This window comes from Xyrauchen texanus, chromosome 22 (assembly GCF_025860055.1).
Source record: "Xyrauchen texanus isolate HMW12.3.18 chromosome 22, RBS_HiC_50CHRs, whole genome shotgun sequence".
In the NCBI taxonomy this organism is placed as follows: domain Eukaryota; kingdom Metazoa; phylum Chordata; class Actinopteri; order Cypriniformes; family Catostomidae; genus Xyrauchen; species Xyrauchen texanus.
In genome coordinates, this window is record NC_068297.1 from 34,560,499 (window position 1) to 34,578,813 (window position 18,315).

At 37.1% G+C, this 18,315-nt stretch overlaps 1 protein-coding gene across 1 annotated transcript in view; it reads right to left on the reverse strand.

The window, feature by feature from the left end:
* Positions 1 to 17,883, reverse strand: part of si:dkey-16j16.4 (uncharacterized) — a 38,118-nt gene extending 20,235 nt beyond the window's left edge. Inside the window, exon 1 of the mRNA XM_052153567.1 lies at positions 17,284 to 17,883. Within this exon, the coding sequence (XP_052009527.1) occupies positions 17,284 to 17,352 (69 nt within the window). The 5' untranslated portion in view covers positions 17,353 to 17,883. The remainder of the gene's footprint in view (positions 1 to 17,283) is intronic.
* Between the last annotated feature and the right edge of the window lie 432 nt (positions 17,884 to 18,315).

The window sequence follows — 18,315 nt, forward strand, 5'->3', positions numbered from 1 at the left end:
GACATTCCTGTCTTGCAGGTAATCACACACAGAAAGAGCAGTATGGCTGGTGGCATTGTCATGCTGGAGGGTCAGGATGAGCCTGCAGGAAGGGTACCACATGAGGGAGGAGGATGTCTTCCCTGTAACGCACAGCGTTGAGATTGCCGGTAATGACAACAAGCTCAGTCCGATGATCTGTGACACACCGCCCCAGACCATGATGGACCCTCCACCTCCAAATCGATATCGCTCCGGCGTACAGGCCTCAGTGTAATGCTCACTCCTTCAACGATAACCGCGCAATCCGACCATCACCCATGTTGAGACAAAACTGCGACTCGTCAGTGAAGAGCACAGTCCTGTCTGCTCCAGCAAAGGTGGGTTTTTGCCCATAGGCGACGTTGTTTCCGGTGATGTCTGGTAAGGGCCTGCCTTACAACAGGCCAACGAGTCTTCAGTCCAGCCTCTATCAGCCTATTGCGGACAGTCTGAGCACTGATAGAGGGATTGTGCATTCCTGGTGTAACTTGGCCAGTTGTTGTTGCCATCATGTACCTGTACCGCAGGTGTGATATTTGGATGTACTGATCCTGTGAAGGTGTTGATACATGTGGTCTGCCACTGAGAGCATGATCAGCTGTGCTTCCTGTCTCCCTGTAGTGCTATCTTAGGCGTTTAACAGTATTTATATATTTTTTATTGCCCTGGCCACATCTGCAGTCCTCATGCCTCCATGCAGCATGCCTAAGGCATGTTCACGCAGCGGAGCAGGTACCTTGGGCATCTTTCTTTTGGTATTTTTCAGAGTCAGTAGAAAGGTCTCTTTATTGTCCCAAGTTTTTATAACTGTGACCTTAATAGGCTACCATCTGTAAACTGTTAGTGTCTTAATTAATTGTTTATGGTTCATTAAACAAGCATGGAAAACATTGTTTAAACCCTTTGCAATAAAGATCTGTAAAGTTATTTGGATTTTTACAAAATTATCTTTAAAACAGTGTCCTGAAAAAGGGACCTTTCTTTTTGAGTTTATAAGTTTGACATGTAATCTATTTTATGTTACAAGTTTATGTTATGGCTGTTTCTAAGAAGATATTGCTTTTGTAAATATACTTAAAGCAGGCAAAGTCCACTTATAATATGATCATGTCATAAAGCCTTTTGACTGCTTTTGACTCCAGTGGTTAAATCCATATCTTCAGGAATGATACAATAGGTGTGGGTGAGAAACGGATCAATATTCAAGTCTTTTTTTACTATAAATCTCCATTTTCACTTTTCTTTAGTTTTTTTATAGCAAAAAAAAAAAGGACTTAAATATTGAGCTATTACTCACCTTCAAAGTTCTGGCCACCATTACTTGCATTGTATGCACCTACAGAGTGGAGATTTTCATCTAAAAATCGTAATTTGTGTTACGCAGAATGGCACAAGGGTGAGAAAATGATGAGAAATTTAATTTTTGTTTGAAATATTCCTTTAATTGTTGGACTGTCAGCATTCTAGTCTTTTCAGAAGTTGCATCTCTAAATTCATTCTCTTTAAAGAACCACTGCTAAAAAAAAAAAAAAAACATTAAAAAGTTTCACTAAAAGTTACATTACAAAACTAAGAATCTGGATAAAAACATTATTCAACCTCACTAATTAACTAGTCATTTCATGGTCAACCATTCATACCCACTCCTATTTCCTAAATGTTTTTGAAAAGTTAAAGTCATGCCATGTCTTGCCATGATAACAGGGCAACCAGTTGGAAACACTGACTGGAAAATGACCTTTACACTGGCAACTGTGTATAAACATTTGTATAAATTAATTAATAACCAACACACTTCTATTATCTATTAAATACCATTCTGTGTATGTTCTGTATGTAAATGTGTAAAAATGTATTTCTACAATAAAGGAATGTTAGGCAGAAAGGCAGAGTGCCAGCAACCCCATCAGATATGTTCTCGAGTGCCTTATTGCTTTTATTAAATTGTTTCAACATAAAAATATTACGGACACAAATTTATTGATATGTAAACTAAGGTTAATAATAGACCTTAATAGCTTCTTTTCCACCATTGGTTTCTTTTTCCATGGTGGTGCTGTGAAACCATAAATAGAATGGACTGTGGAAATGACCAATCATGAGTTGGCACGTCACTACAGGCGTGAATTTCAGGCAAGGAAAAGTTTGTCACAGAGCAGTGCTGAACATTGAATCTGATTTGGGACAGAAACTTGGAGCTCAATTTACAAATGTGTACCATCACTGTACAACCATCTCTTGTCTAATTATGATACCATGTTGACTTCTAGTTCTTTGCCTGCACTAAAAAGCTCTGGAAAGACCTCATGGGTTAAAAGAAAACAGGAGTACTTGTAAATGTACTTGTTGTGTACTACAAGTAAATTCAACACTTTTGAAGAATATAAATTAAGAGGATTGTACTGGTCTTCAAATTCTGCTTTCAAGCTTAAAGGCCCAGGCACACTCAAGGCAAAGTACTTCTTCTTTACTAAATTTTTTATTGTTTCTTGAGGGTGCTGAGAATCTCTTGCTTGCAACAGGTAAACGAACAGTCACAGTTCGTTGTGTTGTTACGTGCCATCATGTTACTACAATAATAGACCGGTGTGCAACACAGTGTCATTTAAACGGTCCAGACATCAGAGCATAATGTTAAAGTGCTTGCCCGTTTCATGCTCCCACTTGATTGTTAATACACACATTGTTGCTGGACTACTGTGTGTACTGTTATTTCCTTCTTCCTAAGAGTATATAAGCAAATTTAAGTTTGTTATTTACTATATTAAATTGATATATCGGCCTATCGGCCACCCTGCTGTCTGGATATCGGCAATTAAAAAACCCATATCAGTTTCCAATACTCAGAGCCACAAAGAAGTTCAGTATATATGAAAAGATGCTGTATACACTATTCGATAATGATTTAAAGTGATATGCATGCAGTAGATAATGTGAAATTTGTAAGGTTTACCTTATGGATTTTGTGGCCATGTCATGCGTTAGCACACTATACATGGCCACAAAATGCACCAATTACACTGTTATTGTGATTAATGATGTCACTTATCCAACTGCACAGGATGTCTAAAAGAATGTTAATGTGTAGAATACAGAAAAAGAATGACAATAGGCATATCTTTATTTGGGCAGATGTGTGAATTGCTTTCGGCTGCAGACAGCACATGAAACAACAAAGTGAATGAGCCCTTAAGAGTAATTTAGTGGATATGATTCCTTTTGTAGACTAATTATTTTGTAAACGTGTTCTTGTATAATGTCTCTGCGTGAAAGATCGTACAGATTTCACCAGCTTGCTAATAACTCTACACACATATGCTGTCATGTTGTGGTCATCTTTACTGACTGAATGGGAATTAGCCATCACCCTCAAGGTAGGTGGAGCTCCAGGAGGCACGACCAATGGCAGTAAGAAGGTGCTCAGCAGCTGGTAAGACTTTTTCCAGAATGTTCGCACTGGAAAGCTGTTACACACAACCAAAACGAACTCAACACTTTATTTTTGGTTTGATTTTGTTCTAAATGACGTCACATCTGTTAATTCTTCGATTTCATAATAAGTGTGCAGAGGTCTTAAAGTCCCAAAGCGCCATGAAAGTATCATAAATGTGATCCATACAACTTCCTGCTACTGTCATTTTGAAGTCATACCAGATTTTAATATGAGGAACAGACTGAATTTTAGGTCTTTATTCACAAAAAATCTTGACATCCACCCTAGCTTTCCATGGTGTATTAATGAGAGTTCATGAGAAAAGTAGTGATGTCCATGTCATGAACAAATCATTATTTTCAATGAATCTGTTGATCCTGTTCACAAGGCCATGAATTCACAAATCTAACTGATCTGGTTTTCAAGCAAAGTGCCAAAGGTAAGTCGGGTCACTTAACAGGCATATTTATAATGCCTCTGGGCAGCTTTTCTCTAGTCATACAAGTTTGGGAGGAGCAAATTTGACATATGTGGCTTGAACAGCCAGATGCACTACAACTTGACCAAGTTTTTTTTTTTAATTATCGGATAGCTTTCCGATCAGTGAAAATATATAAAGTAGACAAGTGTAAACAGGCCCAAAAAGGTGAATGACTCTTTTAACTGCAAGGTAGAACTTTCATTCCTTCAGCTGCCATAATTTCGATTACTCCCATTTATAAGTATAGAAATGGCCACAGCATTTAACAGCTCACTCAAGAGCAAGATTATCAGTGAATACAGTTGTAAATTTCTGTCTTTTCATTACACAAAGCTTCTGTATGACTTTATAAGAATGCCCGTGTCTTCTGGACTATTTCAATGTAGCTTAAAAGCCACAGTCCATATTATTGTAAATGTATGGAAAAGAGCTACCAGTACAATTTTTCAAACAATCTTTTTTTAGTTCACCACAAAAAACAAAAAAAAAAGAAATTCAAGGTTTGGAATGACATGAGGGCGAGTAAATAAAGACAGAATTTTCATTTTTGTGTTAACTTTTAATTGTTTTATTAGGTGAAAATGTTGGCTAATAAGGGAGACTTATGTTTAAAAACACACATATATACACTGCTGCAATATTTAGTTCAATCACTCAGCTCTGTATGAGGCCTGTTTCCCAGGGAACCACACCCAGATGGGATGACAACATCTTCACAAGGTATCATGGGATGCAGGAGTTTAAGTTCTATTATGGGCAAATTACCCATCAAGCCAAAAAAAAGATATAGCCGACTTTACTATCCTTTGGACTGTAATGTGAAAGTGTGTTTTTTTTTATATTTTCCTAATGTGCCTTGTTAAAAGGTTCCCTGTATAATTACCAGCATTATCTGGGAGATCATTTATTTTATATTTAAAGGTCCTATATATAAAAGTATTTTAGGCTGCATCTTGGTAAAAACCTTCTTCAAAAGTTCAAAGGATGCCAATGCTTACATACCACTGGCTTTGATAGCCAACATATTGCATTTTGAATACATTTCAATGCAATTCACAATACATGCTGAATGAGTATCAATTTAAAAAAAATATAAAAAGTTTTACATGTTTTAATGCCTGATATAAATCCCTTACAAATAAAAGTACTGTGGCAGTACCACAGTAGTGTAGCAATATCAGATGATAATACAATGGACAATAACATGATAATGAATGAAGACTATATGCATTTACTATGGTATTACTGTATATGGTAATGTAAGGTATTTCAAAGTATGTCACTACCATAGTGTGACAGGGCGAAGGGCGGGGCCAGGTCGTGATTATACACACCCGGTCCCTTATCAGGCTAATTAAGCCTCTGAGAGGGATAAAGGCTGATTGCGGAAGGAGGTGCGATGAGAGAGAGATCGTTTACGGACATGTCCGTCGTGTGTGTGTGTTTGTATTTTGTTTAAGTTTATCATTAAAATATTATTTATATTGCCAAGCCGGTTCTCGCCTCCTCCTTTCCATTAAAATGCTTTACACATAGTAAACATCTAGAACCAAGATCTTAAAACATGTTATGTCCCAAAAACAGAGTAGTTCAATAGTACTTTTTGATACTTTTTTGTTTTGTTATAATTAGTGTAACGCCACAAGAGGCTGAGTGTTATGGCGACAGTGACACACAGGAATGCGGCTATGCTTGAATGTTACTCTAACAGTATGATAATGGCCACATTTTGGGGTGTGCATGAGGTCTGTAAGCAACATACATTTGGAGCAGTTGTTATAATCAACTCATGTACATGTTGAAATGTAAGAATGTCTAACTAACTAACATAAACAGCACTGTTTATTAACATATCTGACTACATGCCTTTATGCAAGAGAGTTGTTCTCATGTAGGTGTGAATCGCACGGTTGTCAGTTAATAGCCCAGCTGTTCCCTCTGCATTTGCATGTCATAAGCAATGGACCTGAACTGATTTGCTTGTGCATAAAAAAAAAGCACAATTAACCTCTACAAACTGTATGTACCGTGGGTGGATTATGTATGTTTCTCATCTCTGTAAATACATTCTTTACATGACATGAGGTATACCTTGCCAAAAAAGTACTGTGATGGTATCAGATGGAAACACCATGGAACTGAATCATTACCATTTTTAAATCATATTATGTGAATTTCTGAAGAAATGCCTGGGTCGTACTTCACAATTCAAAGAAAAAAGTAAGAAATCAATATTTTGATATGGAAAATTAAGGGTTGCACTTTATTTTACAGAACGTCTACTTTCAGTATACTTACACTGTACTGTACTTACCCAAGAAAGTACTGAGTAATATTAGGTAACTACATGTACATAATATGGGTTAGGTTTAGGGTTAGTATCTAGAAATTACTTTAGTTGTTGTAACTGTACAGTATAGTATGTGAATGTAGAACAGTACTGTAAAATAAAGTCCTACCAAATTAAGCCTTCTTTTAGCACCTCTATGATTTTTGACATTATTTTCATGACATTTAAGCATGTCCCCCCACCTGTAAGCAGGCTCAAATTCTCTTTACTGTAATGCAAAACACATGCCATTCTCATATGACCCAGACATTTCTTGACAGTTTTCATGAGATACCATACACAGTACTCCAAGATACTTCAAAAGAATATTTGAGTACTAGAGTGTTTGAAAATAGAGTATTATCCCAGTACATGCCCAAAAAACATGGTATGGCCATGGTACCAAATCTAGTTTTTGGTACTTTATTGTTAGTGAAATGTAAATAACAAAAAAAGATTATCTAAAATAGTACTACTAATAATAGTAAAGAAATAAAAACACAAAACAAGTCCTAAAGTGTAAGTTACATTATAATAGATATTAGAGGTAGGCCATAGACTGGATAAAAAAAAGTTCCAGTGCAAATAAGTCAACCAATCCTAATTTTCAATTCTCTATATCACGGTTATGGAAAATGCAGCCTTGAGGTACCAAGAGCACAATCTAATCTGAGGTTGTGCTTCAAATAATTAATATCTATTAATACTGGATCTATTAATATCTTTCATCAGTTATTTTTGAGTTAATTTGCATTAAAAAGTGCCTTTTCTCACTATGCTAAGAGCAATATCGCTATCAAATGTGTGACGGAGGGGTTTGCTTCAGAATTTGTGCTTGGATTGTAAAACAATGGAGAGGAGATACAATAAATAAAACAATATGTATTATTAGTCCACTATTATTCTGATGGTAGTTTCATTGTGACTGTCCAAATGAAAAGAAATATTTTTGTTTGTGAAAAAGTCTTATTTTAAAGGACATTGTTTTAAATAAAAAAAGGATATTTTATTATTTTTCTCAAATGTTTTCTGTAGAATTACTTTTCCAAAAAGTGTGTATCGTGATACATATTTATTTATTTTTTTAAACTGAGTATTGGTACAGATTTCCAGATTCAATTTGATTCAGATTCACAACCTCTTGATTCAATACGATTACGATTCGATTCAATATTGATTAATTTCAGTCATAATGTCCATTTTGCTTAAAGGTGCAATATGTAATAATTTTACTGTACTAAATCAGAAAATGACCATAAGTCATTCGAGAATTAGGAAACATGCTAAGTTGAAATATTGGCTTCTCCAATAACAATGCTACAGCCAGTATATTCTACTTTTAAGTTTCCATTGCGGGCCGGAGTTTCCATTTATGTTTTGGCCTGTGTGATCCCGCCCACTGACCAATACTATTTCAACACCGCCGGGTTGCCAGATTTGAAAGTTTGCAGGCAAACAACACTGCATGCTGCAGCCATGGAAGCCAGCAATGAACTGGATCAGAGATAACAGATTCCACCCGACCTAAAAAGCCTTGCCATCTGTCTAAAAACCACCATGACCAGAGGCGTAGTAAAACAAGGATACGCTTTGGAGATGCCTTTGGAAGATGGAGACAGCTTAAAGCCTAGAAATCCTTTAAAATGGATGCTGAGTTGGCTAATTCTCTCCTTAACAGGTAAGCACTGAGCGACACCTAGAATAAGCTATCTAATTTATCTCGGCCACTGGATGGACGGATGGACATTTTGAGTAAATTCAACATTTAAGTTTCATGTGCAGCGAGACACAGCCGGTGAAGTGATCTCAAACTAATACAGCTGAGCGTATGGGACACGGCTGTTTACGACCTCTGCAAAAACCAGTGACAGAAAAATATGACAAACCACAAGCTTGATTCAAAATTTACTCAATTTACGAATGCGATTACTCTATACGTTTAATGAAAACTGACGTCCAAATCGAGTAACTTTACTCATGCCCATCCCAAGCTACTTGCTACAGTTTTTATCTAACGTAAACCTTACATCCATTTGAAAAGAGTTCATTGTATTTTGTGACTGAATTAATGAATGTGGTTAAATGTTGCTAGTGTTAGATTGCTAGGTAGGCATTTTAGTTCAATGATGTACAATTTTCTGTGTACATAGTTTGATTATGGCATATTTTTTAGCTACAAGATTCCAAGCACCTCCACCCCTAGCAAGAATTGTCCTCATTCTGGCAACCTGCATGAGTCTTCGAGTCAGGGGCGGGGCAGACAACTCTCCAATATTTTGAATTTGGACTGCAGTAGCCATTTCAAACGCTTGTTGTCAATCTTATAGCACCTTTAAATATAAAATAAATGATCTCCCAGATAATGCTGGTAATTATACAGGGAACCTTTTAACAAGGCACATTAGGAAAATATTAATTCGACTAATTATATTTGATCATTGGAGCAATTCAAACTATAAGTGCATCTAACTGTTTTTACAAGCCACGTCAGCAGTGGGCAGTAACGTCAACAATTTCACAGCAGCACAGCCACAGAAAGAGTGTTGGTCACACAGGACACGTTCTTGAAAGCTGGACAAAGCACAACAAAATGTAGGGATCTCGAGACACGAAAACATTTCAACTACTTAACTTGGCAAAGCATCAAACAAATGCAGTGTTTATGATGCTGAAAACCAATGAGATACTCCAAAAGCATTCATCTGTTTCACATACACAGAGAATGTGCATGTGAGAACAGGGCAGATTGACAAACTCAATTGCAAAATGGATTGCTGCCGACTGTTCAATGATACAGGAATACATCAAACAATATATTGACTTCTAAAGTCACTTTTTGCATTGTCTAATTAATATTATACTCATCTGCCACAATAATTAAATGTATTTATTACATATATATATATATATATATATATATATATATATATATATATATATATACAGTGAGGAAAATAAGTATTTGAACACCCTGCTATTTTGCAAGTTCTCCCACTTAGAAATCATGGAGGGGTCTGAAATTGTCATCGTAGGTGCATGTCCACTGTGAGAGACATAATCTAAAAAAAAATTCAGAAATCACAATGTATGATTTTTTAACTATTTATTTGTATGATACAGCTGCAAATAAGTATTTGAACACCTGTCTATCAGCTAGAATTCTGACCCTCAAAGACCTGTTAGTCTGCCTTTAAAATGTCCACCTCCACTCCATTTATTATCCTAAATTAGATGCACCTGTTTGAGGTCGTTAGCTGCATAAAGACACCTGTCCACCCCATACAATCAGTAAGAATCCAACTACTGACATGGCCAAGACCAAAGAGCTGTCCAAAGACACTAGAGACAAAATTGTACACCTCCACAAGGCTGGAAAGGGCTACGGGAAATTGCCAAGCAGCTTGGTGAAAAAAGGTCCACTGTTGGAGCAATCATTAGAAAATGGAAGAAGCTAAACATGACTGTCAATCTCCCTCGGACTGGGGCTCCATGCAAGATCTCACCTCGTGGGGTCTCAATGATCCTAAGAAAGGTGAGAAATCAGCCCAGAACTACACAGGAGGAGCTGGTCAATGACCTGAAAAGAGCTGGGACCACCGTTTCCAAGGTTACTGTTGGTAATACACTAAGACGTCATGGTTTGAAATCATGCATGGCACGGAAGGTACCCCTGCTTAAACCAGCACATGTCAAGGCCCGTCTTAAGTTTGCCAATGACCATTTGGATGATCCAGAGGAGTCATGGGAGAAAGTCATGTGGTCAGATGAGACCAAAATAGAACTTTTTGGTCATAATTCCACTAACTGTGTTTGGAGGAAGAAGAATACCATCCCAAGAACACCATCCCTACTGTGAAGCATGGGGGTGGTAGCATCATGCTTTGGGGGTGTTTTTCTGCACATGGGACAGGGCGACTGCACTGTATTAAGGAGAGGATGACCGGGGCCATGTATTCGCGAGATTTTGGGGAACAACCTCCTTCCCTCAGTTAGAGCATTGAAGATGGGTCGAGGCTGGGTCTTCCAACATGACAATGACCCGAAGCACACAGCCAGGATAACCAAGGAGTGGCTCTGTAAGAAGCATATCAAGGTTCTGGCGTGGCCTAGCCAGTCTCCAGACCTAAACCCAATAGAGAATCTTTGGAGGGAGCTCAAACTCCGTGTTTCTCAGCAACAGCCCAGAAACCTGACTGATCTAAAGAAGATCTGTGTGAAGGAGTGGGCCAAAATCCCTCCTGCAGTGTGTGCAAACGTTTGACCTCTGTAACTGCAAACAAAGGCTACTGTACCAAATATTAACATTGATTTTCTCAGGTGTTCAAATACTTATTTGCAGCTGTATCATACAAATAAATAGTTAAAAAAATCATACATTGTGATTTCTGGATTTTTTTTTAATATTATGTCTCTCACAGTGGACATGCACCTACGATGACAATTTCAGACCCCTCCATGATTTCTAAGTGGGAGAACTTGCAAAATAGCAGGGTGTTCAAATACTTATTTTCCTCACTGTATATATATATATAGTCAATTGATTGAAAATGTAATTTGAATAATTTGAATTAATTACATGATATGCTGATTTATAGGGAATTGTCTTTATTATTTATTATCTTGAAAAAAGAAAAAGAAAAAAAAAAATATATATATATATATCATCCTGCTTTTCATGGAGTCCTCAGAAAGAGTCCCTGTGAGAGTTTTAATGGTGTCTGTGATGTTAAAGCTCAGTGTTCAATGTAGTGGGCGGTAAGTGAGAGTTACATACTGGGCGTCAACACGTGTGTCACAGTCATGAATTCTATAGGCCATCTGCTAAACAGTTTGGGATGGAGGTTGGATCTGTAATGTTGGCCAGTCTGTGTTGGTGTGCATGTCTGCTTGTGTGATCATGTGTGTTCTAAAGACAGCGCATGACTGAGTGTGACCACTCTGGCATGCCACTCTGCTCCTTTCATTCATTCTAAAATGAAACACACATACACACAAAAACATGGCAGAAGTTCATTAATAAATACAAATACACACGATCAGCCACAACATTAAAACCACATGCCAAATATTGTGTAGGTCCCTCTCGTGCCGTCAAAACAGCGCCAACCCGCATCTCAGAATAGCATTCTGAGATGCTATTCTTCTCACCACAAGTGTACAGAGTGGTTATCTGAGTTACCGTATAATTTTTCAGTTCGAACCAGTCTGGCCATTCTCTGTTGACCTCTCTCATCAACAAGGCATTTCCATCCACAGAAATGCCCCTCAAAGGATATTTTTAGTTTTTGGCACCATTCGGAGTAAATTCTAGAGACTGTTGTGCGTGAAAATCCCAGGAGATCAGCAGTTACAGAAATACTCAAACAGCCCATCTGGCACCAACAATCATCCATGCGATTATCCAATCAGCCAATCTTGTGGCAGCAGTGCATAAAATCATGCAGATACGGAACAGGAGCTTCAGTTAATGTTCATATCAACCATCAGAATGGGGAATGTTTTTTTTTTTAGATCTCACCAATATGGACCGTGGCATGATTGTTGTTGCCAGATTGGGCTGGTTTGATTTTCAAACCCTAATCTCTGTATACATGGTCTATTATTAGTGCCGGCAGCCGGACTCCAAGTGTAGCGGTGGTTATGAATGTGCATGCTTGTGCGTGTCTCATTAACAGATGCTTGCTACAGCGCTCATCTGTGACAGTTCCACTGTATAACTTATTAAATGTGCCGTTTTGGTTATGCTTGGACTTTTTTTAATCACAATGTTGAAATGTAAGTAATGATGTGCTATTTCCCACATTCTGTTTATGTTTCATGAAGTAGGCTGATAAGTGAAAACGATAGCCCCATGTAAGATGCATACATGTTTTTTTTTCACATTTTGTTTATTGCCTCATGAAACAAACTATGGGAAATGCCATCATTACTTGCAGCATATGACAAAAACCAGCAGCAAAACAATGTAACAAGGTGCAGAGATGTTGAAATAAGCCTCACAGAGCAACATAGACTTGGCTCTCATTCAAAGAGACATGCCGTGTATGCGCACGGGCACTGTCACTTGAGACTGCCCGAGTCTCTGCCTGAAGGAAAGACGCTGCAGGCAGTCAGAGAATTTCAGCCGCAAGTAAATAGACCGTAACAAATTATCGCTGAAAATATCAAGATTAAGATATCAAAAATACAGCATCACAATAAAAGGTTTTTACCAAATTTGGAATGAAGAACATTGTAAACTGTCAAAAACACACTGCACTTTTGGTTTTCCACCAAACTAAAAGCTCCAGGAGAAGGTGAAATAAATACGGCAGAAATGTATCACTTGAGTAAAACTAGTCTACTATAATCCTCAAAATAATACTAACTGGGGTTCTATTAATCTCCACCTTTGACCAGCCCCAACCACTAGGTGGTGATATGCACGAACAATTCAAATTGACTTAAATATTGATCTGTTTCTCACTTACTTCATATAGCTAAACTGGAGTCACATGGATTAATTTTATGCTGCTTTATGTGATTTTTGGAGATTTAAAGTTCTGGCCACCATTCACTTGCATTGTATGGACCAAAAAGAGAATAGATATTCTTAAAAAAAAAAAACACCTTAATTTGTATTCAGCAGAACAAAGAAAGTCAAACACATCTGGGATGCCATGAGGGGTAGTAAATTATGAGAGAATTTTCATTTTTGGTTGAACTATCCCTTTAATTCAGAGAGTAGCACACTAGCTATCATCTTGGAAATAAAAAAACGGTAATTCTGCATTCTGCATCAGCTTGTGTAAAAAAACAAAATCACACATCACACAAGACATCAGAATTCCTCACAATGTACAAAAGCTAAATAACATCATAACATTTTCTGCTTTTGTATAGGCTACACTTTTCTGCGGCTTTCTGTTATAACACTTGGGCAGGGTTTCACAAGTCTCAGCATTCACTAATAATATGTATAACCAACCATAACTAAATTCACCACTGCCCAACTTGCGAACAATGTTTAAAAGAAAGAACATAATCACTAAAAGCCACAAAAACATGTTTCACATTCCCACCAAATGCAATATCAAAACTATAAATGTTGAAATAATTAGCAAAATAATAAAAATGCAATAAAAAAATGCAACAATTAAAAATCTGCAGCAGACATTTCTGTTTTGACTTACTCTACTGCTTACTGTGTGAGTGGGAATTACTAAAGCAGGAAGCTAAAGAAGCACATTACAACATAAATGTGGTAAAAATCCATAGCATCACACATTTACTTTTTGGAATCAGCAAATCAATTTTTCTCTGATGGTGACTGAAACCATAGTAAGTAACTTTCAGTAACCTGGCAGCTAGATTAAGTGCTTAGCCAACATCTAAATGACATTGGGCAAGAATTTCCAGTCTTTTCCCTCCCAGCATATAGAAAAGCAAACATTTGACAAACTGCTCACGGTTTGCCAACAGGATTTAGGTCTGTGGATCATGGTACAGTGAACACACTCAATATGAATGTGAGTATGAATTCAACCAAATGTCCTTACAAGGTTCCTGACATTTAAAGAAAAAGTTTATCCAAAAATCATTATTTATTCACCTTCATGTTGTTTCAAAGCAGTACACAGTTACTTTTTCCATGGAACACATAATGAAAATAATTTTCTGTACCCATACAATAGCTTTGTGTAAGAAACAGACAGTAATTTAAGTCAGTATTCACTGAAAATCTCCTCCATTGCAGCCATCCAATCAAACTTAGCAACATGGTGGAGGGGAAAATTGTCAATGAATGATATTTTTAAATTTTCCTGCTCCAAACACAAAGATAATGTATGACTTCAAGCTTTAGGCTACAATGGACTACTTTTATGGTGCCGTCTATCCTTTTTGGAGCTTTACAGATGTGGTAACTATGCACAGTCGTTAAATGGAAAAGAGCTGCATAAGGAATCTTAAAAATTCTACTTTTGTATTCCAAAGAAAAAAATAACAGCATACAGGTTTGAAAAGGCATGGGGTTGAGTAAATGATAAGATCATTATCATTTTAGGTAAACTATTCCATAAATGTCAGGAAACTTATGCAAGGACAATTGGCTGGATTCGCAAACTCAATATGAGACAGAATTCAGGATGAAGTATTCCTTTAAGCATGGACAATGGAAAGACATCCTGTTATACTGTGAATTGACAAAAAGCCTGTGATCTTTTTGGCTTGTGTATATAAGACAACGTTTACCAGTATGTAGGTCTGCTAATGTTTTGTAGATTGCAAATAAATGACTAACAGGGTTTTGAAGTGCTATATTTTCCAACAGTGGCTTACAAATCTTGCAAAGGCTCTTTTGCAACTTGGGGCAGTCTTCTAACCATGGGAGTATATTTGTCACTCTCTCTTGCAGCATTTTTTTTTTTTTTTTGACTTTTACACCAGTGCACGAAAAGAAAAGAGTATCAAGTGAAAGGCTAGGATACATTGTTGAAGAAGAGGACACACTATAACAATGTTTCAAAACATAAACACATATGCCAGTTTTTGGGCCCATTGCTACACAGTGTCTGTATGCCTCTTCAGGTCGGCATGTATGTGGCTGTTCATGCATGACAGAGATTCTGAATGGGCCTAGTGGCTGATCGGTTTGTGTTCTCTTTGTTTTTGAACAGTACATCTGTTCCCAAACTTACTGAGCTGCAATACAGTAAACTAGGTAGAATTCAAATGGAAATGGAACTTCATAAGTGACCAACTTGCCTCTGCATATGCACACAGGAGAAGAACAATCGACAAGCGATGCTGCCTTAAATTTTGGCCAGGAGGAAGAAAATTTTGCTGCAAACCTTTTAGAACAGTTTTTGCATCTATGCCTTAAAATGCTGTCTATGTAGGCAGCTCGAAATGTTTTGGAATGTTTGTTTCGACGTGTCCTAACTCTAGTTTGAATTCTATTTTTGTATTTTTCATCTATTACACAATCCTTCTTTTGGCTCTTGTCTGTGAAATGTTGCCATGATAATCAACAAAACAACAAGCCCCTCAAGACCCTTCCAGAGCTTATCGATGGTTGACATTTATTCAGGTCTAATAAACGTGACACACAGAATATACTTATTCACACACACAGCTTCCATCTTTTCTGGCACGAGGCTGGCACTCCATCCACCGTAAACGTATTTATTAGTGTAAACCAAAGGATTAAGCTGAGATAAGGACGTGTATGTACTGGTACAGAAGTCTTTGGCAATGAGTGGCTACTATAGTCTCTCACACTATTAAAGGAATAGTTCAACCAAATATTTTAAATGATGTCATCTTTTATTCAACCTCATGTTTTCCCAAACCCATATGACTTTCTTTCTTCCATGCATGGAACATAATAGGAGATGTTGGGCAGAATGTTAGCTGCAGTCACCATTCACTTTCAATCATTGTATTGAAAACAAAATGCTACACTATGTGAATGCAAAGTGAAAGTGAATAGTAACTGGAAATAACTTTCTGGCTAACATCTCTTTTTGTGTTCCATGGAAGAAATTCTCATGACTATTATGAACGTGCAACAGACATCAAGATTTCCGCTAAATAATTACTTAAATCATATGCATTCCGATAGGCTACTTTGCTTCCTTTCTGAAACTTAAAGCAGAGTCACTATACTCTTCAGAGACAGAGTCCTTACCCCCCATCATTTCTTTCTACTAGGTTCCCTCTTCTTACTTTCCTTACTCGGAACAATGACTGGGTTGCCACACATTTATTGTAGCCTCTCCAATTTCATCCATTACTCATCAGGTTTAAAGGTGGCTATCCAAGTCAAGTCAAATCATTTTTATTTGTATAGCGCCTTTCACAACACACATCGTTTCAAAGCAGCTTTACAGAAAATCATGCATTAACAGAAAATGAAACTAATATCTATAATGTCTCAAGAGTCATCATTGTGTAGTTTGATAAAATATGATTGTGATCATCCCACAATTGCCACAAACAGACAAAGGTCTACAGTCCATCTACCAGGAAAAAGCTCAAACATGGCTCAAAGGTTCATTTCATTCATGTCAGTCATGCCAAATGATGAAACTGGAACCTCAAGCAGTTGGTCAGACCAAGAAACTGAAAGTGTCATGTGAAGTGAAGTGGGAAATGGTGAAGACTCTCAATCAGGGACCAACAGAACAGACCACAAAGTGGTCTATCTCTCTCTCTCTCTCTCTCTAAATATATATGTTTAAAGGATGAAGTTGATACAAATCACATCTCTGTGAAACAAAAGAGAGGCATATTGGTGTGGCGCATTTATGAGAATTTATTACAGCATTAACAGAGAACAAGCATCGGGTGCAGTATGTCAAGTAGGTATGGATTCATGAAAGGTGTTGTATTACTTTAAGAAGGCCAAACACCATCCTGCTAAAATGAAATTAGAAGGCAGTTTCTTTGTTACATATATAGTTCTTAATGAGGGCATCTATTCATGGTGATTGGGAACTTGGTCCAATTTAATGTACGTGTATGTGTGTGTGTGTTTAATATGCAAAGGTATTAGGAGCAATCTACGGTCCATCTGTCTGAAACAGTGGGTAAGTTTTAAAAGTAATCATGAGAAATAGGAAGCTTCTACTTTCCCATGTGGGGCAATACAGCAGTCACAAACAAAAGAGGTTTACAGTGGTACTTAACGTTACAGTATGTTTGTTACACAAATTACACTACAATTAATGACTATATTAATAATATAGTGCAGCAAGTATGTATAACGCAATATTTAATTGTAAACACCACAGTCATAACAATAATGTGTGATCACAAGGAGAAAAATATAACACATTAGGCAGTTATTAGTAGAATATTACTCAGTATTTACTAATGTAAATACACAGTAGTACTGAATTATAACGAGTAATAGAGTCTTAAATCTTTCTTTTATTCTTTGTGCATCTTGGCCTACAAGGATATTTTGTGATTGTGTCCACGCAGTCAACTTTATATTTGTGTTTGCAGATAATATTCAGATATGCATTGACTTACCTTTAATTGAAAAGGGTGGATTTCGTTTAGAGAGTGTCTTCTGAGTTTTTTAGTGAGGGTCTTCAGCATTCTGTCAGTCTTTGATTGTTCTCTGCTTTAAGATCACTTCTTCAAATTACACATGCATATCTGAAGTATAAGCTCGGGGATGATCAGCTATTTCTAAGAAGCCTTTGTAAACAGTCAATGGGATGTCCAGCCCCATGCGAACAAACACATACTCAAACACAAATAAACAATCATCATGAGTTTCCAGTGGCGAAACAACAACAAATCTCCGTGCAGAAGCGACCAAATGTATTTTTAAAGTAAATTTAAGAAAGTATCATCAATTGGTCTAAACATCCGTTACATTGAAGAATGTAAATTTATAATAATAATAATAAACTAAAAAGTCCTGTGTTGTGTTGAATTGATCAGCGACAGTGGCATTCTTCAGCAAAAAAATAAAAATAAAAGCCGTTTTTAGAATATCCAGATGGTTAAAATCAATGTTAATCTTACTTCGAAAGACAGATAGACGATAAAGTTGAAATGTATATAATAAAAAAGTCGCAGAATCTCAATCGCACCCAGACACGCACACACTCACACTCACTCACTACATACACACGTCTGCGCACAACACACTCTACTCTTTCCAGCTCATGCTCACTGCGCGCTCTCATTGGCTATTCAACCCAATGATGTCATTTCGTTCCTAAAGTGGGAGGGGCCGTATCTTCTTAAAGGGGTATGGCGAGGTGGAAGGATCTGGGGTCAAGTGTGATGCTTTACTTTACTACAAAAGTAGAGCACTGTAATCTACAGTATGATTTGAGTTGCACTACAGTATGGCGTAAGTGTTTGTATCTGTTAGGATTTAAATAATTATATATGCTACATCAGTATTTGCACACAGTTTGCAGGAACAATGTTCTGGTAACACTTTACAAGAACATTTTATATGTTAACATTTGTGCATTAGGTATCATGAACAAAGAGTTAAAAATAACTTTTACAGCATTAATTTTCCTTTGTTAATTATAGTTA